General features: G+C 62.6%; 2 protein-coding genes across 11 annotated transcripts in view; one reads left to right on the top strand and one right to left on the bottom strand.

Moving 5' to 3' along the window:
• The window catches only part of PKD1 (polycystin 1, transient receptor potential channel interacting), a 44,960-nt gene extending 36,162 nt beyond the window's left edge, over positions 1–8,798 (top strand). Inside the window, exons 33-46 of one of the 2 annotated variants that reach the window (XM_019713061.3) lie at positions 194–378; positions 485–578; positions 3,469–3,587; positions 3,672–3,874; positions 3,950–4,144; positions 4,551–4,690; positions 5,103–5,215; positions 5,485–5,632; positions 5,732–5,857; positions 6,035–6,209; positions 6,373–6,663; positions 6,742–6,876; positions 6,954–7,259; positions 7,355–8,798. In XM_019713061.3, the coding sequence (XP_019568620.3) occupies positions 194–378; positions 485–578; positions 3,469–3,587; positions 3,672–3,874; positions 3,950–4,144; positions 4,551–4,690; positions 5,103–5,215; positions 5,485–5,632; positions 5,732–5,857; positions 6,035–6,209; positions 6,373–6,663; positions 6,742–6,876; positions 6,954–7,259; positions 7,355–7,822 (2,698 nt within the window). In that variant the 3' untranslated portion in view covers positions 7,823–8,798. Of the gene's footprint in view, positions 1–193; positions 379–484; positions 579–2,025; positions 2,189–3,468; positions 3,588–3,671; positions 3,875–3,949; positions 4,145–4,550; positions 4,691–5,102; positions 5,216–5,484; positions 5,633–5,731; positions 5,858–6,034; positions 6,210–6,372; positions 6,664–6,741; positions 6,877–6,953; positions 7,260–7,354 lie in introns of those variants that run through there. The other variant, XM_074322646.2, reaches the window with a different exon arrangement.
• Positions 8,799–8,805: 7 nt separating this feature from the next.
• The window catches only part of TSC2 (TSC complex subunit 2), a 36,528-nt gene continuing 22,989 nt past the window's right edge, over positions 8,806–22,344 (bottom strand). For 2 of the 9 annotated variants that reach the window (XM_019713104.3, XM_019713098.3), the window contains exons 23-42: positions 22,187–22,280; positions 21,901–22,003; positions 21,569–21,663; positions 20,232–20,360; positions 18,686–18,850; positions 18,281–18,433; positions 18,043–18,155; positions 17,311–17,526; positions 15,981–16,184; positions 15,251–15,319; positions 13,856–13,986; positions 12,907–13,400; positions 12,615–12,690; positions 12,296–12,382; positions 11,196–11,382; positions 10,701–10,840; positions 9,557–9,635; positions 9,398–9,489; positions 9,217–9,315; positions 8,806–9,137 (exon numbers count right to left, since the gene is read on the bottom strand). In XM_019713104.3, the coding sequence (XP_019568663.3) occupies positions 8,973–9,137; positions 9,217–9,315; positions 9,398–9,489; positions 9,557–9,635; positions 10,701–10,840; positions 11,196–11,382; positions 12,296–12,382; positions 12,615–12,690; positions 12,907–13,400; positions 13,856–13,986; positions 15,251–15,319; positions 15,981–16,184; positions 17,311–17,526; positions 18,043–18,155; positions 18,281–18,433; positions 18,686–18,850; positions 20,232–20,360; positions 21,569–21,663; positions 21,901–22,003; positions 22,187–22,280 (2,891 nt within the window). In that variant the 3' untranslated portion in view covers positions 8,806–8,972. The remainder of the gene's footprint in view (positions 9,138–9,216; positions 9,316–9,397; positions 9,490–9,556; positions 9,636–10,700; positions 10,841–11,195; positions 11,383–12,295; positions 12,383–12,614; positions 12,691–12,906; positions 13,401–13,855; positions 13,987–15,250; positions 15,320–15,980; positions 16,185–17,310; positions 17,527–18,042; positions 18,156–18,280; positions 18,434–18,685; positions 18,851–20,231; positions 20,361–21,568; positions 21,664–21,900; positions 22,004–22,186; positions 22,281–22,344) is intronic. The other 7 variants (XM_019713099.3, XM_019713102.3, XM_019713101.3 and 4 more) reach the window with 7 other exon arrangements.

Consider the following 22,344-nt stretch of genomic DNA (forward strand, 5'->3'; position numbering starts at 1 on the left):
TGTGTGTGTGCTGTGTTATGGGGATCCGGGCGGCGTGTGCCGTGTCGCGTGTCCTCGTCCAGTGTTTGTTGGCCCTGTGTGTTCTCACATGCTGTCCCGGGGTGTGTTTGCTCAGAAGCCCCCCGTGCCATGTGTGACTGGGTGTGCAGACGTGTTCCCCTGGGCTCCCCTTGCTGACCTGTGTCACCTACAGCCTGGTGTGCTGGCCGTCTAGCGAAGGCACGCTCAGTTGGCCAGACTTGCTCAGTGACCCCTCCATCATGGGCAGTACCCTGCAACGGCTGGCGCGGGGCCGGATGAGCCGCACGCTGGGCCCAGAGGAAGATGGACTCTCCCTGGTCAGCCCCTCCTCACCAGCCAAATACTTCTCAGCGTCAGGTGAACTGGGGTGGGGAGGGTGGTAGCTACTAGTTCTCCCTGAGAGGTTCCAAGGCTCGGGGTGGAAGGCACTCCTGCTCTCCTTGACACGTTCTGCTTCCTCTAGATGAAGACCTAATCCGGCAGGTCCTGGCTGAAGGGGCCAGCAGCCTGGCCCCTACCCAGGACACACAAGTGGAAACAGACCTGCTCACTGGCCTGTGAGTGCCTGGCTCTCTGGGGTGGACGCATGGGTGGGGGGGCCCAGGCCAAGAAGCCCTGCTCCCTGCATGTGACTAGCCTCGTGTGGTCCAGCCCCATGTCCCCGGTATGGCGCTGGGGTGACGTTGTTTGACCTCTGAGCCCTTCATCTCATGGGGACCTCATGGGGTTGCCCAGGGCCCAGCAAACATTCCCTTTAGTACAGCAGGAATGAGGGACATTTGAGGAAGAGAGGTGACCGGTGTGAGGCTCAGGGCCTGGCTGTGATGAGAAATCATTGGCAGGTTTTTAAATAGCCATTGTTTTCTTTTGAGACTATTTTGATTTTACATTTAAAAAAAATTTTTCAAATGTTTTGGCTGATTGCCAACTTAGTAGCAAGATTCATTAGGAATTATCTTCTTTTTTTCTTGACTATATCTATTTTAACATCTTCCATTCCTTTTAACTCTTCTAATTTTCAAGCAACCAAAAATTGTTAAAATATACAAACTGTCCCAGAATACAGAGAAAAAGAGAAAGCTTCTCCAGTCATTTTACGAAGACAGATAACCATGACATGGTAGCATTTTTATGAAGCAATTGCCAACTGATTAAAAACTATAACATGGGGAGCTCCTGGGTAGTAATTATAAGCTGGCCACTCCACGTGTCTCTAGCCCACCCTCTTCCTGAAATCCCAGTTCAGACATCAACTGTCTGCTAAACAATTTCTTGCGGGTTCTAGTGCTCAGCGCAGACATAACAGCTACACAGAGCCCTTGATTTCCCTGCTGAGTCCCCGGCTGCCCCATCTCGGGGAAGGGCAGTGCTCTCTCCAGTTGATCAAAACGGAAATCCTGGGTTCATTCTTGACTCCCTTCTTCATCCTTCCTCACACAAGCCTTTTCCCTCTGCCTGTGCACCTTCCATCCAAGCGTCATCTTCTGCCTGGAAGGTTCCAGGGCCCCCTGAGCTGTGCCAGATAGTGCCCGCATGCCGAAGCAGGCCCTGTCACGGCCTCCCTGGGGCATGGCTTAGCTGTCCCTGTATAATGGGTTACCCCAAAACTCGGTGCTTAAAGTAATTCAGACAGCAACACTTTGGTTTTGGGTGTCTCTGGGAGGCCTCAGCTTCTCCCTGTCTAGACCTCACTACTGGGCAGCTTGAGTGTCCTCACAACATGGCAGCTGGCGTCCCCAGAGTGGGTGTCAGATACAGCAAGGCAGCAGCCAGTTAGTCACACACTGTCATTCTGTAATATCCTCGTGGTTTCTCCATGGGAGGAGACTATGCAGGGGTGTGATGCTAGGAGAGAAGTGTCACTGGGGCATCTTGGAGGCAGCCCACCACGGCTGGGGACACTCCCACAGGCTCCACCAGCCTTGTCCCCAGCCGTACCGGTATGGCCCACGCCTCCCCCAGCGCTCTCCTGCCACCTTCTCTCTGCTCCCCACTTCCCTTCAGCTGCAGCGGCCCTCACTCTTCTGCCTCCGTGTTTTGTATCTGCCGCTCCCTGCCTGGGCTGCTCCTGCCCGAGACGAGAGCCTCATTGGTTTGCTTCCTCAGATCTTCTCTCAAATGCTCCCTAACCAGAGCCCTCCTTGCTGCCCTGTGCAAATGTAGTCAGGTACAGTAACCGGACGCAGGCACGAGCGCACCATGCAGACCCGGGCCACTGGTGCCGGGTCCGCCCCTGCTCCCTGGGCAGTAAGCAGTGCCCACACTGTCTGCTCCCCCCACTGGTGCATGTGAATTGTAGGTGCATGGACTTGGCTTTCTTCGCTCAATGCTTAGAACAGTGCCTGGCGTTTAGTGGGGGATCAACGTCCCTGTTGAGTGACTGAAGGGATCATTGTGTTATCCATTCACTGACACAGTCTTTGCTCCCACGTAGCTTAGAGTGTGACGTAGAATCTAAGTATTCTGTGCTGTAGCCGCTATCCGACCTGATACAACATGTGTTTATGTCCCTGTGTAAAATATAAACACATGCATGGGGAGAAAAAGAACTAGAAGTAACTATTACCACTACTGTTCCTTGCATGATGGAAAGGCTGGTATTAAATATCTGGTCTCTGTTTATTATTATGCTACTTTCTACAAATAGTCAGTTCCAAGAAACATGGTTTTCGTTTGCTTCCTCTGATCTCCCACCTCCGTAGACGATAGTGCCTTTTATTCTGTAGGAGACGCACAAACCAGAAACAGCGTAGCTCAGTGGCAGGCGCATACTGGGATTTGGGGGCCTGTTCTCTTCTGCCTCTGAAATCAGGGCACAGCTGTGTGGACACCCCCCTAAGTGTGTGCACTGTCTCCTCAGTATCTGCCTGTCCCGGTCTTGCTTCCCTTTCTTCTTGCTCCCCCTTTCCTCTTATACTCTAGGGGAGCAGCTCTGGAGCTGGGAAGGCAGGTAGCACTGAGCGACGCGTGGTCTCTGGGCCCTATGGAGCGCTGTGCACTGTTGGAATTTGGACATACACGCGTGTTCTTGTCCAAACGCTAGGCTTAGGTTACAAAGCTGCCTCGGCACAGCGGCCCTTTGTGTACCGTGTGTGCAGTGGGGAGCTGGAGGGGGCGGGCTCGAGGCGTGGGGAGTGCTTACTGGAAGCTACTCATAGTTTGCTGGCATGAAACGCACGCAGTGGTACGAGACTGGACGCAGCTCTGTGAGATGCGATGGCTGCTGGAGTGGTGGCAGGACAGGAGAGAGGCGGAACAGGTCACAGACATGTGGGGCAAGGTCCATGCAGGGAGCAGGAAGTGAGGTGGACAGAGGGACTGGCCTGGGGGTGGGGGGTAAAGGGGGAGCACAGGCCCAGACAGGCTCAAGGAATTGCCCCACAGATGAGGTGGCAGCGTGCGGGCTGACAGGTGAGTGCTGTCTGCTTCCCTCTTCCTGTGTCTCAGGTCCAGCGCTCCCGGGGAGAGGACTCACACGCTGGCACTGCAGAGGCTGGGGGAGAGGGGGCTGCCCAGCCCGGGCCTGACCTGGGAGCAGCCCCCGTCAGCCAAGCTCTCCAGGACAGGTGCGCTTGTGTGTCCTCCAGGGTGCCCCTCCCTGCCTCTCTCTCTGGGTCCCACCAGTCACCTGTCTGTCTCTGTCTCCCCAGGGCTGGTGGAGGGTCTGCGAAAGCGACTGCTGCCAGCCTGGTGTGCGCTCCTGGCCCACGGTCTCAGCCTGCTGCTGGTGGCTGTGGCCGTGGGGGTGTCAGGGTGGGTCGGCGCCAGCTTCCCCCCTGGTGTGAGTGTCATGTGGCTCCTGTCAAGCAGCTCCAGCTTCCTGGCCTCGTTCCTCGGTTGGGAGCCGCTCAAGGTGAGTGGGCTGCAGGGGTGCCAGGCTGTCAGCCTCAGGCACTCGTGGGCCCCTCTGATGCCAGCCCCGGCCCAGGTCCTGCTGGAAGCCCTCTACTTCTCGCTGGTGGCCAAGCGGCTGCACCCTGATGAGGATGACACTCTGGTCGAGAGCCCGGCCGTGACGCCTGTGAGTGAGCGAGTGCCCCGCGTGCGGCCCCCTCACGGCTTTGCGCTCTTTCTGGCGAAGGAGGAAGCCCGAAAGGTCAAGAGGCTGCACAGGATGCTGAGGGTGAGCTCGGGCCAGCAGCTGCCCACCCTCTCCACCTCCTGGCCAGTGCAGCCTCTGTACAGGTCCTGCGCTTCTCAGGAACCCCCATGCACCCCCTCCTCCCGACAGAAGGCCCTCCAGTGGGCAGCCTAGGGCTCTGCAGCCATGGCCAATTCCTTCCTGTCACCCCGACTCCTGCTGCCCCAGTCCCTGCTCTGTCCCTTCTCACGCCCGGCTTCAGTGCCCTGGGCATGACTTCCATGGCCTTCAGTGGACGGCATGTCTGTTCCCCAGCTGGGCCGCTGGCAGGATGTAGTGCTGCCCTCTGTCAGTGCCAGGTACCCTGGCCATGGGCAGTGGCTGTCCGGAAGCCCTGCCCAGCGGCCAGGCTGGGATTGGCTCACCCCAGGGCCATTCTGCCCCCCAGAGCCTCCTGGTGTACATGCTTTTCTTGCTGGTGACGCTGCTGGCCAACTACGGGGACGCCTCGTGCCACAGCCATGCCTACCGTCTGCAAAGCGCCATCAGGCAGGAACTAGACAGCCAGGCCTTCCTGGCCATCACCCGGTACGGACACCCCTGTGCACACGTACACCTCTGTCTGCTGGGCCAGGGCGGGGCCGATGCCAGCCAGGGTCCACCTTGATCCTGCCCTTGGTCCAGGTCAGGCCCCGGGGGACATTGGGAAGGGTCTCGATACGTTTTCTGTTATCAGGACTGGAGTGGGTGCTGCTGGCAATGGGTAGAGACCAGAGATACTGCTAAACACGCTACTGCACCTGGGAAACATAGCAGTTCCTGCTCCCAAACGTCAGTAGGCCGAGCTCGAGAAGCCAGGTCCTGCCTCATCCCCTGGGTGGCGCTGGCAGCCTCCTGTGGGCTGCGGCAGGGCTGCAGTACCTCTGCTCCCTGGGCCTCGAACCTCCAGCATGGCAGGGAGCTGAGGGGCGCAGCTTGTGACTGTGTCTGGTGTGGGCAGGTCTGATGAGTTCTGGCCGTGGATGTCCCACGTGCTGCTGCCCTTCGTCCACGGGAACCAGTCGAGCCCAGAGCTGGGGCCCACACGGTTGCGGCAGGTGCGGCTGCAGGAAGGTGAGCTGGGGCCGGGGTTGTGGGGGTCACTCTGACACTTGTCCCTGATCTTTTCCAAAGAGAAGCCTTGGGCTGGGTTCTGGGTCAGGGTCCTGGCTGTGTGACCTTTACTCTCTCCCTGCCTCAGTTTCCTTCTGTCAGTGAGCTCATGACATCTGTCTTCAGGGCTGCTGGGAGGCTTCAGGGAGACTGGAGCTCAGCCCAGGTAACTGGTGAACAGTCAGTGCCCCTGGTTTGGTCATGCTCACTCCCCGGCCCTCCGCTTTCAGCACTGTGCCCAGACCCTCCTGGTTCTGGGGCACACACGTGTTCAGCAGCAGCAGGCAGCTTCAGCACCAGCGACTATGGCATTGGCTGGGGCAGTGCTGCCCACAACAGCTCGGAGACCTGGGCCTACTCGGCGCCAGACCTGCTGGGGTGAGGACCCAAGGAGCTCTCCCGAGGCGCCCCTCACCTCTGCATGACTCCCAGGTGCCTGCAGGGTTGGGCCGTCCCTAAGCTGCCTTTCACCCACAGTGTCTGGTACTGGGGCTACTGTGCCGTGTATGACAGCGGCGGCTACGTGCAGGAGCTGGGGCTGAGCCTCGAGGAGAGCCGCGCACAGCTGGGTTTCCTCCAGCTGCACAACTGGATCGACAACAGGTAGGCGCTCAGGAGACAGGCAGCCTCGCTCTGCCACTGTCTCCCCTGCCCTCGGTGGTCGCCCCATCAGTGGTCCCAGTTGACTCCCACCCCCAGCTTTCAGCTCCTGATCCCTCCCCTTCCCCGCAACTCCTGCCGCGCCGGAGGCCCCGCCCCTCATTCTTGTCCTCCGCACAGAAGCCGTGCCGTGTTTGTGGAGCTCACGCGCTACAGCCCGGCCGTGGGGCTGCACGCCGCTGTCACACTGCGCCTCGAGTTCCCTGTTGCCGGACAGGCCGTGGCGGCCCTCAGCGTCCGCCCGTTCGCGCTGCGGCGCCTGAGCGCAGGCCTCTCGCTGCAGCTGCTCACCACGGTACGCTCCGCCCTCCTAGCCCCGCCTCCCGCGCTGCTCATCCCAGCCCCGCCCACACCTTCAACCCCGCCCACATCCTCAGCCCCACCCCCATCCCATCCCACCCTGGCAGATGCCCAGCTCGCCCCGCCCCCAGTGTATCCTGACGGCCCCGCCCCCGCAGGTGAGCCTGCTGCTGTTCGCGCTCTACTTCTCCTTGGCAGAGGCGCGTGCCTGGCGCAGGGAGGGGCGTTTGCGCAAGGCACGGCCCGGGGCCTGGGCGAGGTGGCTGCTGGTGGCGCTGACGGCGGCCGCCGCGCTCGTGCGCCTGGCCCAGCTGGGAGCCGCTGACCGCCAGTGGACGCGCTTCGTGCGCCGCCGCCCGCGCCGCTTCACCAGCTTCGAGCAGGTCGCGCAGCTGAGCACCGTGGCCCGTGGCCTGGCGGCCTCACTGCTCTTCCTGCTCTTAGTCAAGGTGAGAGCCGGCCGGCGGGCTGGGGTGGGGCTGGGGGAGCTGGGCCAGGGTTGGTCGGCTGACGCCCCTTGCCCACAGGCCGCCCAGCAGTTGCGCTTCGTGCGCCAGTGGTCGGTGTTTGGCAAGACTCTGTGCCGGGCCCTGCCGGAGCTCCTGGGCGCAGCCTTAGGCCTGGTGGTACTCGCTGTGGCTTACGCTCAGCTGGCTGTTCTGGTAGGTAACAGTAGGTCCCTTGGGGGTGGCTTAGCCAGAGGCACGCCTGTCACTCACGCCACCTTCCCTGCCTGCAGCTGGTATCCTCCTGCGTGGACTCACTTCGGAGCGCTGCCAGAGCCCTGTTGGTGCTGTGCCCCGGGACTGGGGGCCCCGCCCTGTGCCCTGCGGAGCCCTGGCGCCTGTCCCCGCTTCTCTGCACAGGGCTCTGGGCCCTGCGGCTGTGGGGTGCCCTGAGGCTGGGGGCGGTCCTCCTGCGGTGGAGGTACCACACTCTGCGTGGGGAGCTCTACCGCCCTGCTTGGGAGCCTCAGGACTACGAGATGGTGGAACTGCTACTGCGCAGGCTCCGCCTCTGGATGGGCTTCAGCAAGGTCAAGGAGGTGGGTACGGCCCAGTGGGGGGGAGAGGGACGCGCCCTGGACCCAGGTGAGCCCAGGGCGCAGCCGGACTGACCGAGCCCCTGTGCCGCCCCCAGTTCCGCCACAAAGTTCGCTTTGAAGGGATGGAGCCGCTGCCCTCCCGCTCATCCAGGGGCTCCAAGTCATCCCCGGATATGCCCCCGCCAAGTGGGGACTCTGACGCCTCGCGCCCCTCCACCTCTTCCAGCCAGCTGGAGGGGCTGGGCATGGGCCTGAGCCGGCTGGGGCCGCGGGGGGAGCCCGAACCCTCCCGCCTCCAAGCCGTGTTTGAGGCCCTGCTTGCCCAGTTCGACCGACTCAACCAGGCCACGGAGGACGTCTATCAGCTGGAGCGGCGGCTGCAGAGCCTGCACGGCCACCGGAGCAGCCGGCCCCCAGCCTCTCTTCCCCCGGGCCCCTCCCTGGGCCTGCGGCCAGCCCTGCCCAGCCGCCTGGCCAGGGCCAGTCGAGGCATTGGCCTGGCTACAGGCCCCAGCAGGGCTTCCCTGCAGGCCAAGAACAAGGTCCACCCCAGCAGCACTTAGCCCCAGGGGACCTGCGCTCATGCCCCTTCCCCACGGTGGGCCTGTGGCCTCACTCCAGCCCCTTGGAGCCGGAGACACCGCTCAGTATTACCTTCTGCTGCCCTCAAGGTCTTGGGCTGAGCAGAACAGCTGCACGCAGGTCCCCCAGAGTGGGCAGCACTTGTCTGAGTCTCTGTGGGCTTCAGCACTTTAAAGAGGCCACGTGGCCAGCCAGGGCCCAGGGTCCCCTCCCCGGCTCCCTGTGGGAGGACACAGCAGTATTGGAACAAGTGCCCAGCCTCTGAGACACTAATTTATTTCCCGAGTCCTCAGGTACAGCGGGCTGTGCCCGGCCCCACCTCCTGGGCAGACATCTCCCCCTTGCTAAGGATCCAGGCTGCGGGGAGGGAACCTGCACTCCCGTTGTCCCCCCCTAAATTATTACCTCTCCTGTCCCCTGCTGAGTGCACTCTTTCCAGCTGCCGTCTGTGTGTTTATTGTCAGTAATTTATATGGGGTTAAAATGTATATATTTTTGTACGTCGCTGTATTTTCCACCAGGGCCACAGGGCCTGGTGGCTGACACAGCCCAATGCCCACTGTCGCCTGCATCGAGGGGGAGCTGGCCGCCCTCCCCAGACACCAGCCCACATAGCCCTGGGCAGGTGCTGGGATGGGCGAGTTGCTGGAGGGCACAGCCGCCTCCTAGGCAGGTCTTATCACCACTGTGGCCTTGTTCTCCTGCCCTGCTGGTGTCGGGTCTGGGTGAGGAACAGGACTAGTGTGTGTGGCAAAGGACCCCAGCGTGGTTAGGGGGAAAAACCCTCCTTGGGGCTGGCTCCCGGGACTGGGGAAGGTGAGCGTGAGAGCACGTGTGAGAGGCTTTCCTGAAGGGGCAAGGCGTTGACAGCCCCCTGTACCGCTTCTGTGGGCACAGCTGAAGCTACAGCCTTGTCCCGCCCCCAACAGACGAAGTCAAATAAAGGAGTTGGCTGACTCTTACGTTGATCATTGCGGGCCATGGGCACAGCGGCAGGCCTGGCTGGGCCGCACAACCACTTTATTCATGCGCACAAATAAATACCGCCCAGCACCTGGGAGGGGCAGGCAGAGTCCTGCAGCCTGGCTGCTCAGACAGCCCCAAGGGACCAGGCAGCACCCAGTCACAGCCTCACACAAACTCTGTGAAGTCGTCCACTGAGGAGATGAGGCGCTTCCGCTGGCCGGTCTCGTAGGTGTGCGTGGGCTCGGCTGGGGCCTGCGCCGGGGTTTTGGCATGGCCCGGGGGGTGCATCAGGGGCAGGCTGGGGTTTGAGTAGTGGGCTTCCTCACGTATCTGTAGTGGGGGGATCTCAGCAGCGAGCCCAGAAGGGCACCAGCCCCCGCCCTGTGGGGAGCCCCGGGCCCATCCTTACCCGCTGACGGAGCCGTTTGATGTGGCGGAGCCTGGCAATCCACTTGGACGGGTAGATGTCGGTGGGGTTGGAGCGACTGTGGTGCACCTGTGACGCCATCTGGGGGGGGGGGGGAACGGGTGAGCCCGCTGTGGGGAGCAGCTGCGCTCATCCCGCCCGCCCCGATGCCACCTCTGCTCACATTTGCGTGCAGGGCCATCTGGCGCGCCACGAAGGGCAGGTTGCGGTCAGACGCGATCTTCGCCGCGCTGGGGTCCACAAGGCCCTCCATGTCTGGGGAGACACGACGCTCAGGGGGGTTCGGCGCCCTGGGGCCGCCCCGCCCATCCCTGAGCCTCACCTTTCCTGCACTGCAGCGACACCAGGTTGCACTCATAGTCCAGGGGGGTGATAATCACGTGGACAAAGTTGAACTGGCCCTGCCGACACAGCAAGGTCACTACTTCCTCATGAGGGCGGCAACTCGGTGTTAGACGCCTGCCAGCTCCACAAGCTTCCGTGTTCACCACCCCTTTGCACCCACATTTTCTCCTATGCAGCCTGGGGCCGCCATCATATCTCCCTTTAACTGCCTGGCCTCCTGAAACCCCACCTACTCCACACCCCATCCCAGCACCTGAATTTGCCAGAGTTGAAATTCACGGGACCGCAAACAGAACTCCCCAACACGCACTACCTGGGACACCACTGCCACCCAGCTGACACCTGTCTCTCTACTGAGCAGCGTGTGCAGCTCCCAGCTCCGATGCCTCCACACGCTGACAGCTCCCAGGAGCCTCTCTAGCCCACACGTCCGAGCCTGTTCCCCCGCCAGTGACAGCGTTTCCCAGGGCCCCACCTCAGGAAGGGGCTCCACTACCGGGCCCTTGGCCCCTCCCTGCTCTCCCAGCTCTGCAGCACAGGAGGACACGCTGGCCTCCCCACAGGTACCCCTACCCTCCACCAGATTCTCCATCCAGCAGCCCGGGGATCTGTGTTTGGAATAAATCTGAACCGCCCTGAGCACCAGCCCCTCTGCTGCCTGGGCTGCGCCCGGCTCCCTGGCCCACTTGGCCTTGCGGCTACCTTCCACATCCCACCTTGTGACATGTGCCCACCTCAAGTCCTTGTCTAGGAAAGGGGGCGAATGCCAGGGCCTATGCCCTAGCCCCGCTCCGTGTGAAGACACGAGGAGGTACCAAGGGGAAAGGGCTCAGCATTATGAGCACCTACTATGCACCACGCCCTACTATGCTCAGCACATGCACAGTCAGTCATTCCTCCAAAACCACAGCAGGTGCCACAGGCTCTTCAGGAAATGGACAGGCTTGTCATCCTCATTACAAAGACACAGGCTCAGGGGGACCTGGCCCCTCCAGCTGGCAGTGGGGGCCACTAAAGCGGGCCAGTGCTGCTCGTCACCCCGCTGCCTCCACTCACTGTGCACCAGGGGGCCCTTCCCCAGGATGTGGCCTCAGCCAGGGTGCTGGGCAGCCCTCACTCACTTTGATGGTGCCCAGCTTGAAGTCCTCGCCAGAGTCATTGTAGACAATGGACACGAAGTCATTGCCCAGGTGGCGCTTCTTGTCACAGCGGTGCTTGTCCCCGTCCTTCGTGGGCATCAGGGTGGCGATGTGAAAGACGGCTGCGAGGCAGAATGGGGCCAGTGGAGTGGGCATGGCCTGACCCGGCAGGGTGCTGGCAGGGCTTGTTGGGATGGACAGGTGCGGCCAAGGTCGGGGGGCAGCAGGCCCTCTGCCTCTCGCCAGGGGCACCTCCTGGTTCCCCCGGAGGCTCGGAGCGCCTGCAGGGGCCACATCTGGTGCCCAGCCAGTAGCACTTGGCTTCTCTCCCCAAGGGCAGAGCTTCTGGAAACAGCTACCAGCCCATTCGCTGCCTCAGTGCCCAGGCTGGTGGTGACCTTGGGCCCCTCCACTGCTCCCAAGGGTGGGCCAACAGGAATGGGGTTGGGGGGGCACGTGCCACAGGAAGGCACGCACCTTGCATGATGTCATCGTGCCAGCAGTAGGTGAACTGGCCGTCCTCGCCGCACACGTCCAGGCCGCCCAGGTACACCTTATCCGGCTGGCAGTCCTTGAGCTCAATGAGCTTGCCCAGGCCCGTCAGGAACTCGGTGTACCTATAGGAGCCATGCTCGTTGGACAGGATGGCGAGCTCACTGTTGCTCTGCAGGGACAGAAGGAAGGAGCACGGTGGCACCTCTCCCAGGCTGCGCTGCCCCCTCCACACGCTGCCCCCGGCATGGCTCCCAGATGCCCCGAGGGCTTGTTGCTGCTGGGGGCCGGGGTAGTGGGGGTGTGACTGGTGTGCCTTGGCAGTCCCGCTTCCATTGTCAACCCAGATTCGGTGCAGGGCAAATGCACCCCAGCAGCTGCCCAGGTGACTTCCTTGATTTCTCTCGTAATTATTCTGCCAGCAAATTTCAGAGCACAAACAAACTGCACCCCGAACCCTAGCATTCCTCGGCACCCACTGACCCACTCTGCAGACCTGCCCCTCTCACCACCCCACTTCCACCGGTTCTCCACACGGCAGCCAGAGGGATGCTTTTGAGACTGGCTGAGTCCTCTCAAACCCTTGGCTCAGACCCAACGTTCTCCTGCCTCACCGGGAGCAAAAGCGCAGCTTCCGGCAGCCGGCTCGGCCCCTCCCCATTACGCCTGCACCCCCTGCCCGGCGCTCCCTCTGCTGGCCCTGGAGCACACAAGGTGTGCCCGACCCCGGGGCCTCTGCACAGGACACCCACACACACCAGCACGCACGCTCACTTTCACTTCGGTCACGGCTCTGCTCAGTGTCACCTCCCTTGGAGCACTGACATGGAGATCCCTGCCCCCACCTGCATCTCCGGGGCCTGCTCCCTTCCCCGGCCCAGCCCTCTGCACTCGGCGTCCCGTGTGCTCACACACTGCCCTGCCGCTCTCACTTCTGTGTCCGGGCCCCAGAACAGTACCTGGCGTGGAGCTCAATAAGCACTTAGGCTCTAGCAGCTCCTGCAGTGACAGCTCTGCGGAGGCTGCGGCTCAGGCCCCGCCCCGCCCGGGCACCCAGGCCGGCCACTGCCACCCCCGCAGCCTACCTGGCCTTCCCCCACGTACAGGACGGCGATCTTATGCGTGTCGTACGACGGGATCTGGTCAAGCAGCTGCACCGATCGCTCGAAGGACTGGAGCCACAGGAGCCCGCCTGAGTCGTACACAGGCTGTCCCCTGCCACCAGCCCTGCCTAGCCAGCCTCCGCCACACACCTGCCCAGGGCAGGCCCTCCCCACCCTGGCAGATTACCACAGGCTGCCATCGGGAGCTGAGGGCTCCAGCCGCCACCACCCAGAGCCAGGCATCCCACTGTGCCCCCCACCGGCCCCAGGGTCCCGTGCAGGGCAGAGAGGGCATGCCCACCTCGTTGGGCAGCAGGATTGGCTTGTTGGACTCGTCACCAAAGAAAGGCGAATGGTAAAGCTGCAGGAACACGAAGCTGCAGAGGGAGAGCTGGTGAGGGCTGGCCTGGCACGAAGGCCCGACTAGTCCCAGCCCACACCGAGCACCGCTGAAGGACTGGCCTCTCCTCGGGCTCCGACAGCCCCGGGCAGAGCACATGCGGACCTGCACCCCGGCCTGCTCTGCCCAGGGCCTTAGGTGCCACGTCCCCACCAGGCGTGTTCTGGAGCCCAGCCCAGAAGGCGCGGCTCACCTGGGGTTGATGCCCGGCACCTTCTCGGCGTTGGAGGCCCCTGTTCTGCTCTGGAAAGAGCCCTTCTCCACCCGCTTGCCCCTGCGCGACGGGGCAGAATCGGAGATGGTGTAGCCTCGGGGCCGCAGGCCGCCGGGGGAGCGGGGACAGCTCGAAGGCAAGGGACCCTCAGGCTGGGTGGGGCCCCGGCTCTCTTCGCCGGGGGCTGACCAGGAAGTGCCTTCCCCATCCAGGATCCCTGACTGAGAGCGGGCCTTGGCCTCCGGGCTCAGCCTGCCCACGTCAGCCTTGTCCCCAGGGTCCCCGAGGATGTCCTGTAGGGTCTGCAGTTCAGGCGAGGAGCTGGACTTGCTCAGGGGCTGCGACGGCTGGAAGGAGAGGTCCACAGAGGGCCGGGCTGCCTTGGAGGCCACAGCCTGCTCGATGGGGACCCCGCCGGCGGCCAGGTCCTCTGCGCGGCACGACTTCTCCTCCTGGCTGGAGGTGGACGACGACTAGAAGGAGCACATCCAGGGCACCTTCAGCAGGAGGCGCCACTGAGCCCACCGGGGTTTCCCTGGAGATGACGAGGCCCCACGTGCCCTCCAGCCCAGGGCCACAGCGCCCAGCACCCAGCTGACGGCCACCACCACAAGGGCAGCACCCACCTATGTCCTATGCTGAACAGAGGAGCCAAGTGCCCCACAAACCAAAGGACGGCCCCAGTGAGGAGCAGGTCGGTCCCCCGCCACAAAGCCTGGCGTGGAGGCTGCCCTCCGCCTGCCCTCCCCCACCCGCTGGCCCTGACCCCACCCCTCTGCCCTTCACCCCGCCTCTCAGTCTCACCCCTCCCCAGGGAGCGCTCCCCCCCTTCCAGTGGCTCAGGCTGAGGCCTGGGAGCCCGCCGGGCCCTGGAGGCAGGCACTCGCAGGGCTCCTTGGGCGGGCGGCTGGCGCCCAGCAGGACTCACCCTGCTGTACTCTCCAGCACCCCGACAGCGCCTGTCTGTGCCTAGCGTGGCCTCGAAGTCCTCCAGCTCCGGGGGCTCCACTGGCAAATTAGCCTCGCCTGGACTTCCCTCCTCCAGAACCACTGCAGAGTCTGGGTGGACAGAAAGGGCTGCTGGGTGCTGGCCTGGCCCTGGGAGCTCACATGGCCTCAGAGGGATCAGCCATGCCCTGTGGGAGACCACAGCGGCCCCCAGAGGAGCCTCACCCAGGGCCCCCCTCACCTGTGGCTCCAAGCCACCCCCATCCATCAAGCCAGCTGGAGGAGGGCATTCTGAGGGGCCTGGCTGTGAGCCGGACACAGGGTGTCTCTGACACGGGTCAGGACAAGGGGGCATGTGGCTCCTTTCATCCCCACCCGCCCCGCCCGGCATCCACAGAAGCTGCCTCTGCTCCTCCAGCCAGGAGGGTAGGCGATGGCAGGCGGGGCCCGAGATGAAGGAGCACTGTCTAGACGAGGCCTCAGCTCAGGAGGAACGGCTGGACCAGCCCCCGGAACCAGGTAAAGCAGCCTGAGCTCCTCCCTGACCGGACCGGAAGAAAGAACGACACAGGAGACGTCCCTGTGTGCGCACAGCCTCGGGAGCCCCTCTGGGAAGCCGAGGCTCGCCTGCTGAGTCCAAGCCAAACCCAGAGCCAGGTGTGCTCAGCAGACGGCATGATGCCCAAAGCAGCACTTTCTGAGCCAGCATCAGGGCAGGGGCAGCGAGAAGCAGCCACCGAGGGTTAGCACAGCCTGCGGCCACCTGCACACAGCCCTGCACACGCGCAGTCTGTTAGCTGCTGCCAGAGCCCATCTGCACACTGCCCTTTCCTCACTGGCTCCTGCCCACACGTGGGGATCCAGGCAGGCCAGAGTCAAGCAGGTCAAACCCTCCCTGCCAGGGCCTTGGGGCAATGGGCCAGAGCCGGTCTGCAGGGCCCTCAGCCAGGCCATGACAAAAGGCAGATGCAGCCCAATTTGTGGGTTCACAAAGCCAATCAGACCATCAGAGACCAGGGCAAGGTCAGCTGGGCTGAGCCCCAGGGCCAGGCTCCCCTCCAAAAAGGTGTCCCCAGCCAGCATCTGCGGCTCAGCTGCCCTCTGTCACCTCCTCGGGCCTGAAGAAGGGGCTGGGAGGGCCTGTCTGGCTTGGAACAGAGTTCAGCCACAAGGGTGCGAGGCAGAGGGTTTCCCGCCGGCAAAGCAAAGGCATTCTGCAGACGTCCTCATGCGAGTCGGGCCCTGCTCCCGGGCGGTGATGAAAGGCTGACAGGATCATGACGGGATGAGCGGATGAGGGACAGTGAGAACAGGACCTGTGAGGCAGAGCAGGGCTCTGCAGCAAACAGCGCTTTCCTAAGGAGACGCACGATACCTGCCCAGGAAATGCTCCTGTGCAACTTTCCTTGGCAACTGGACTGGTACAGGGAGGAGAAAGAGGCCACTGCAAGGGAAGCCGTGAGCGGCCAGTCAGCAGAGAGACTACGCACATGTCGAGCAGAGAGGACAGGCCCCACTAGTCCTGCACAGCCCCCGAGCCTGGAGAGAGAGAGGGGAGGGCCAGCAGGGTCCGGGCGGGCGGGCGGGCGGTAGGCAGGGCGCATGTGGGGTCCCAGCTCTCCAAGACGCTTAAGCGGACGACTCGGGGAGGGGGTGCGGCCCTCCTCCTCAGGAACAGAGATCCTCAGCCTCTACACGCCATCTGTGGCCAGAGGGCCGCCTAAAAGGACGGCCCCAGGCCCGCTGGGCAGGGTCATGAGAACGCGCAGGCAGGCTCAGGCTGTTCGGCGCATCCACTCGTCCCCAGCAGAAGTGCGTCACCCCTGGAGCCCCGCACCCCGGGCACCCTGAGGAGGGCGCAGGGCAAGGGCTCCTGCCCTCCACGGGCGCTGCGTCTCCAGAGCCCCTTCCGCCAGGGTGGGCCCCACTCCTACACGGCAGAGGCCAGAGTGCGGGCGTTCTCCCACAGGCCAGGCTCCTGTGAGGCCCCAGGCTGCTGGTGCCAAGGGAGGCTGAGGGACACCCGCACCGGGCGCATCCACAAGCTGGGGGAAACCACCTTGCTGTCACAGCTTGCACCCGGGCGGAGCTCGGCCAGGGCTCACCTGTGTTAGAACGTGGGGGTGGCGGGGGCTTGGCCGAGCCGGCCGTCGGCATGGACAGCGACTTGTACAGGGCCGTGTCGCGACGCTCCTTGAAGCGCTCGGCGGCCATGAGGGCATTGGACAGCTCCTGCAGCGGCATGTTGTTGATGTCCGAGGAGAAGGGGCTCAGTGGGTTCTCCAGGCTCATCAGCCAGCTGGTGTTCCCTGGGGAAGGCGCGCAGCACCCCTCAGGCCACAGACCCCACGCATCCAACCAGCCACCCCCTCCCCACCCGCCCTGGGAAGCCCGATACGCCATCCTCAAGGGCACATGCAGGGGCCTGCGGGCTCCTCGTGCTCAAGCAGGGAGCGACATCGAGGGCAAGGAGCCGGCCCTGTGCAACGCCTGCCCCTGGCTTGGTCCTGACGAGCCTCTGCTGCCCCGTGTCAGGCTCAGGAGGCATCTCAGACTCCTCCCCAGAGGGCTGGGGGGGCCCTGTCCTCCTGCCCACAAGGCACTGGGCCCACGCTTCACCTCGACCTTCCTCACCGAGCATCCTCTCATCCCAAGCGTCCCACCTGACCCAGGCTCGCCTCCTCCCGCCCCACCTGGACCTTCTCACCTGGTCTTCCTGCCTCCTGTGTGCCCACTCCCTGACAAGAACCAGGGGGACACACGAGGAGCCTGGCCTGGCCCCTACCCCACAGCTTTGCAGCCCGTCCTTCTCATCCTCCGGTCACCACTCAGCCCACACCACGACCGAGGGGCCTCCTGAGCCCTGGGCCTTGGCTTGTAAGTCCTTCCTTCAGCCTGAAATCCCCATTATGGGCTGAGCTGAGTCCCCAAAATTCACAGGTTGAAGTCCTAACCCTTACGACTTCAGAATGTGACTCTATTTGGAGAACGGGATCTTTAAATAGGTGATGAAGGTAAAATGAAGCCATGTGGGTGGGCCCTAGCCAATCTGACTGGTGACTTAGGAGAAGATGTGACGTGGACACAGACACACAGACGGGTGACAACGGGGGAACAGGAACCAGTCCTGTCAACACCTTGACCTCGGATTTCCAGACTCCAGGACTGGGAGGAAACACATTTCTGTTGTGTAAGCCACTGGCCTAAGGCACTTTGTTACAGTGCCCAGCAGACTGTTGGGTCCCCACTTAGCCACCTGCACACCCCCACTCTTCACCCCTGGGGACTTCACTCGAAGGTCACCTCCCAAGTGCTCCTGTGGGCCATTCTGCCTGCTGCTGGTTCCTGTGCATCCACAGCGCTTATGGGCCACTGTCCCACACTCCCTGTGAGTAAGAGGCACAGGCCGGCCGAGCGCAGGGCCACCCTCCGTACCTGTGGGCCTCCGGACCAAGATCTCCGCCCAGCCCTGGGTCAAGAGGGGTACGTAGGCTGCCAGGTTCGTCTTCTCTTTCTGCACCGGGAGCTGGGTGCCGGCTGAGGCCTTCTCAGGCTTGCTGACGGCGGCAGTCTGTGGGCCTGGCAAAGTGGAGCCGCCTGGGAAGTGGGAGACTGGAGCGTCCAGGGCACCAATGCGAAGGCCGTGGCCCCCTGAAGGGAACGAGGGCAGGAGGGCTGGTGACCACCACTTGCCCAGTGCAAAGCCAGCAGCACAGATGGGGCCAAGAAGCCCGGGGTCAGTGCCCAGCGTAGCTCAGCCCTCCTGGGCATGGTCCTCTTATGGTATCAGCCTCAGTGGACCCAGAACCACAGGAAGGGGCTCCAGCACCTGCCCAGTTGGACCATGGCTCTTTCCAGCTGCACCAGAGAAAAGCTCCAGGGATGGGCTGAGCTGAGGGCCAGGCATCCTGAAGGCTGGTAGGAAACATCTGCCTTCAGAAGTCCTGCAGCAGCAAAGGGACCTCGTGCCATAGCTGTGAGCAAGGTGCGCCCCACCCCACCTCCCCCACACACACACCCGTGACGAGGGCTCAGAGACAGCACCCTAGTGATTCAGGAAGTGGGCCAGGCCTGAAGCCGACCACCTGTCCCTTGGCCACCAGGCGCCGTCCTGAGCACGGGGACCTTCAGAGGCACCCGTGAGGTCTGGGGAGGGCAGCAGCTCACCAGACATGGAGCGGACACGGTCCCGGGCCCCGCGGCACACCTGCTGCCCCGCCTGCGACTCCAGCTTGGCTGGTGCCTCCTTTGTCTGCCTCACGTGCATGCTGGGGTCAGAGCTGAGGAAAGATGGGCCCATGCAGGATGTCACAGGGTGACCCGTGGGCTCTGAGCCAGCACAGCACTGCCCCACACAGGAGAAGCACCATGAAGGCTGAGCAGGCTGGGCACAGGGGTGTATCACCTCAGCTCTGGGCTGCCCTGTAGCTCTCCTGAGTCCAGGCCCAGCAGCGACCGGGTTCCAGTGCCCACACTTGTTGTCACGGTAATGAGCTTGTTCCCAACCAGCCAAGTTTTGGTCCTGCCACCGGCCAGCAGGAACTCTCCCACGGGGGACCTGAAAGCACAGAAGCGTTGGCCACACCTTGCCCAGTGGGGTCTCCGGACAGGCATCTTGGATTCCCAAGACCCCCAGACGATGCACGGGGGTCCACAAACTGAGGGGGGAAGACTCAGACATGCAGAGCTGCCCTGCTGGGGTGGGTCGGCAGGAAGGAGGCCCCCAGGCCATGCCTGCGGCCACTGCTTTGACCAAGTACAGTCACCCTGCACCTCCCATCCTGCCCTGGCCCTGGCGCCTGGCCCACACCTCTTGGGGACCGCCGTGAAGTTGGAGAACACGTATCTGGCCATCATGTCCAGACACGTTTCTGTGAGCTCCAGGTGGAGATTTTTCAAGTTGTCGTCAGCCTGGGCCATGGAGTTCTCATCTGCAGACCCCAAGCTGGAGCTTGTGAGGGACGTCTGGATCCTGCTGAAGGGAGGGGCCACGGCAAGATCAGGGCGCTGCGTAAGCTGATTCATCTACCACCAGGGCTGGAGATGGAGGCATGCATGTGCTGAGAGCCAAGCTCAGGAAGACCCCGCCTGGGCGCGTGGCACTTGAGCCACAGCCTGGCACACAGTACACATCACCCCACAGAGAGGAGGAGCAGGAGCTCCTGGCAGAGACCCAGGCCCGCTCCTCAGAGCAGAGGCTTAAGAGGCAAGAGAGACAGGACGTCCCCTCACCCAAGCACAGGAGTTAGGCGATGGCTTCGTGGCAGAACAGTTTAGTCATGCAGACAGGGCGACCATGGGACACACGCACAAAGATTGCATTCTGCCCACAGGGCCACCTCCCGTCAAGGACAGAGAAGGTCTGGGCTTCGTGTGTGGCTCTTCACCCTCACTCAGGCCACCCAGTGTCCCACCTTCCACCCAGTGACCAGGAGGGGCTTATGCAGGTTTCATTCTGATACAAATTCCACAGCCCCTTTGCCATGTTTTGCTCAAAATAAAGAATGTGCTAGAAAAGAGCTAAGAGGGGAGCCATACTGACCACCCTCCCTCCCAAATCCCGCTCCATGGAGGCCAGCCTGAGGCTGAAGCCCAAGCCAGGGGTCAGTGAGGAGGTGGGTCTCCGAGTTTTGGGACAGAGACCTGAAGGGGCTTCCAGGTGAGGAGACAGGAACCCCCTGCTCAGCAGCCTGGCCTGGTCGGCACAAAGCAGTGACTCCCGAGAGCCTACACCTGCACCCGGACACCGGGACTGCACCCCTCGAGGGCCCAGGCCTCCCCTGCCCAGCCCCTCCCAGGCTGGCCCCACCCCCCTGCCCTACACAGGCGTCTCCGACCCCTTTCAGCTACCACGGAAAGCAGACCTTTCCTTGAAGACAGCTGAAGAAGAAAGTCCATTCAAGAAGATATGAAAAGCCAAACCCTGGAAAGAGTGTTCCCACCCAACCTGTATGGACACTGTTTTAATTTGCAAGCCCCCTGACCACCCAGGACAGGTCTGCAGGCGGCTGCCCCTGGACACTTTCTCAGAGGAGCCACCCTGCTTCGGGCTTCCCGGCCAGCCGGAGGCCACCATGCAGCCAGCCCGTGCTTGTACGAGGCTTGGGGACAGAATGCAACCTTCCCCACCCTCACCGCCAGGCTCCTTGGACCGAGGGCTGGGCTCAGCAGGGCGGGTCCCTGTGGCCCGAAGGCTGCCACTCGGGCTCTCCTCCAGCTCTGGCCAGGGAGGGCGTGGGCAGACGACGAGGTCATGCAAGCAGCCCCATGCACCGCCACCCGGTGCTCCCGCCTGGCAGCGCCACTTCACGGACCAAGCTCCAGGGTCTGAGCCCCCCCCCAACAGAGCCCACTACCTGCGGACCACATGTTCAGACACACTGATGCTGCGGCACCGGAAGGCATCGGCTGCAGAGCTCTCCTTGAATTCTTTGACGGGTGGAGAGTTATTCAAGCCTTGTTTGGGGGGTCTGGCTATCCTCAAACTACCAGGTGAGGAAGGAAGGCCCAAGCCCCAGAGAGCCCAGCTCCCGGGAGGGGAGAGCAAGCCATTGGAGGGATGAGGAGGAAAGGTCACAGGCCACAGGGTCAGGATGGAGAGCCCGCGGGTGAGATGAACAAAAAACCATGCCAGAAGCCAGTTAGCAGGGGGAAGAAACAGAAAACAAAAACGCATGAAAATACATCTTGTAAACATGACAGAAAAAGTCAGGCTTCACGTATGATACCAAACCAAGGAACACTAGTGCAAACTAAATGTGTGAATTGCGCCACACGGCAGATTCCAGGCTGTACTGACCAGGTGTCCCCCCGCCCTGTGGAAGGCCAGCACTGCCCAGCTCAGGGACCAGGAAGCACTGAGGCCCTGAAGGTAACTATTCCAGGGGCCAGTTCTTAGCTCAAGGCTCCTGGCCTCCAGCCACCAGGGGCTTGAGAAAACAGCTTTAGACTTTAGGTCACACTGACCTGGTCATTCTGGAAAATGCCGTATTCCCACCTCAGGAGAGCCAAAAAAGCTTGGGTGGGAAGGTGGGGGACAGGAAGGGGGGAGCTGTTTCAATGAAACACAAACAAGAACACAAGGCCTAGCACAGCTCTGTGTCAGATTTGGCAGAAGCGGCTGTGATGGTAGAGAGTGTCCCTGATTCGCGAGGGGCTGGGGAGCGAGGTCGGGAGGAGGGGCGCCCTGCCTGGCCCAAGGCTGGGCTGACCACAGGGCCCTCCCATCCAGGCCAGGTGTTTGGCTTCTCAGGAGTCACAGCTGCCCTGACGCAACCCTGGGCTCGTTCAGTGGAGTCAGACCCAAACCCAGATGCCCTACAGCTGGCACCAAGATCACCAACTCGGTGCCTCTGGCTCTGGCTGCCCAGGCAGGCCAGGACTGGCCATGACGCAGCACGCAGGCACCGAGATCCTGCAGAGCACAGTGCCCGGCTTCGTGAGGAGAGCGCTGGGCTCTCCAGCTGTGTAGGGCACTAGCAGCCTTCACAGGCCCGGCCCCAGGGCACCGTGGTACCCAGCACGGCCTGCACGGGGACACACCCTCAGCCACGCATCCCATTTTCACTCACTGGCCTGGGGCAGCTGGTCAGCCCCGGGCCCTGCATGCACCACGCTGCTCACAGGCCACAGCTTGCAGACCTGCCCCGCCCACCCCACCAGACACCAGCCATGCCCACGGCAGGCCCCACACCTCTTGGGCCTCTCATTGAGACTGGTGCTCCGTGCTCTGAAGCTGTCCTTCTCAGGGGTGTCATCAAAAGACCGGAGGACATTGGAGCGCAAGCCCTGCAGAGTGGAGCAGACCTGAGCTAGAGGCGTGGGGACCCGGCCCTCCAGGCACCCGGACACTTCCTCCCTCTCCCCCCATGCCCACAGCGAGTGCATCCCAGCGGGCCAGGCGCAGCAGACCCCTGGGAGCCGTAAGCACAGCACCAAATGACACCCCACCTCTCTCCCCTCCTGTCATGCTCTAGCCAAAATCAGCCAATGGCAAAGCGGGTCCCAGCCCTAACACTGGCTTACCTTAGTGATAAAAGGAACAAAGTCTTTCCGGAAGGGCAGGCGGCACCTAATGAACCACATAGCTATGACATGATGGGCCAGGCACACGATGTACTGATTGAATCTGTGACGAGAAGAAAACGGAAGTGCAGGACCTCCATCCTGACACTCGAGGGAAATGTGGAAGCGGGAAGCGCAGACTAATTCGAAAACACAGAGGCCAGCATGGCGTTCTGCTCCAAGAGGCCTGTCCGGGCCACAGCCAGGAGGGACAGGGCCTCCCAAGGGACGAACGGCCAGCACTTACTTGGAGGGGTTGGTATACGGTAGGGAGATGGCAAACACACTGGCGTACTGCTCTGCTGCGAAGTTCCTGTAGAGGTGAGGCAGCCTGGCCAGAGCTGTGACACAATGAGACAGCCTGTAAGGGAGCCCAGGCCAGCAAGGCAGACAGGCCCACAGCTG

Source organism: Rhinolophus sinicus, chromosome 10 (genome assembly GCF_057876585.1).
Source record: "Rhinolophus sinicus isolate RSI-liver-muscle chromosome 10, RSI-T2T, whole genome shotgun sequence".
In the NCBI taxonomy this organism is placed as follows: domain Eukaryota; kingdom Metazoa; phylum Chordata; class Mammalia; order Chiroptera; family Rhinolophidae; genus Rhinolophus; species Rhinolophus sinicus.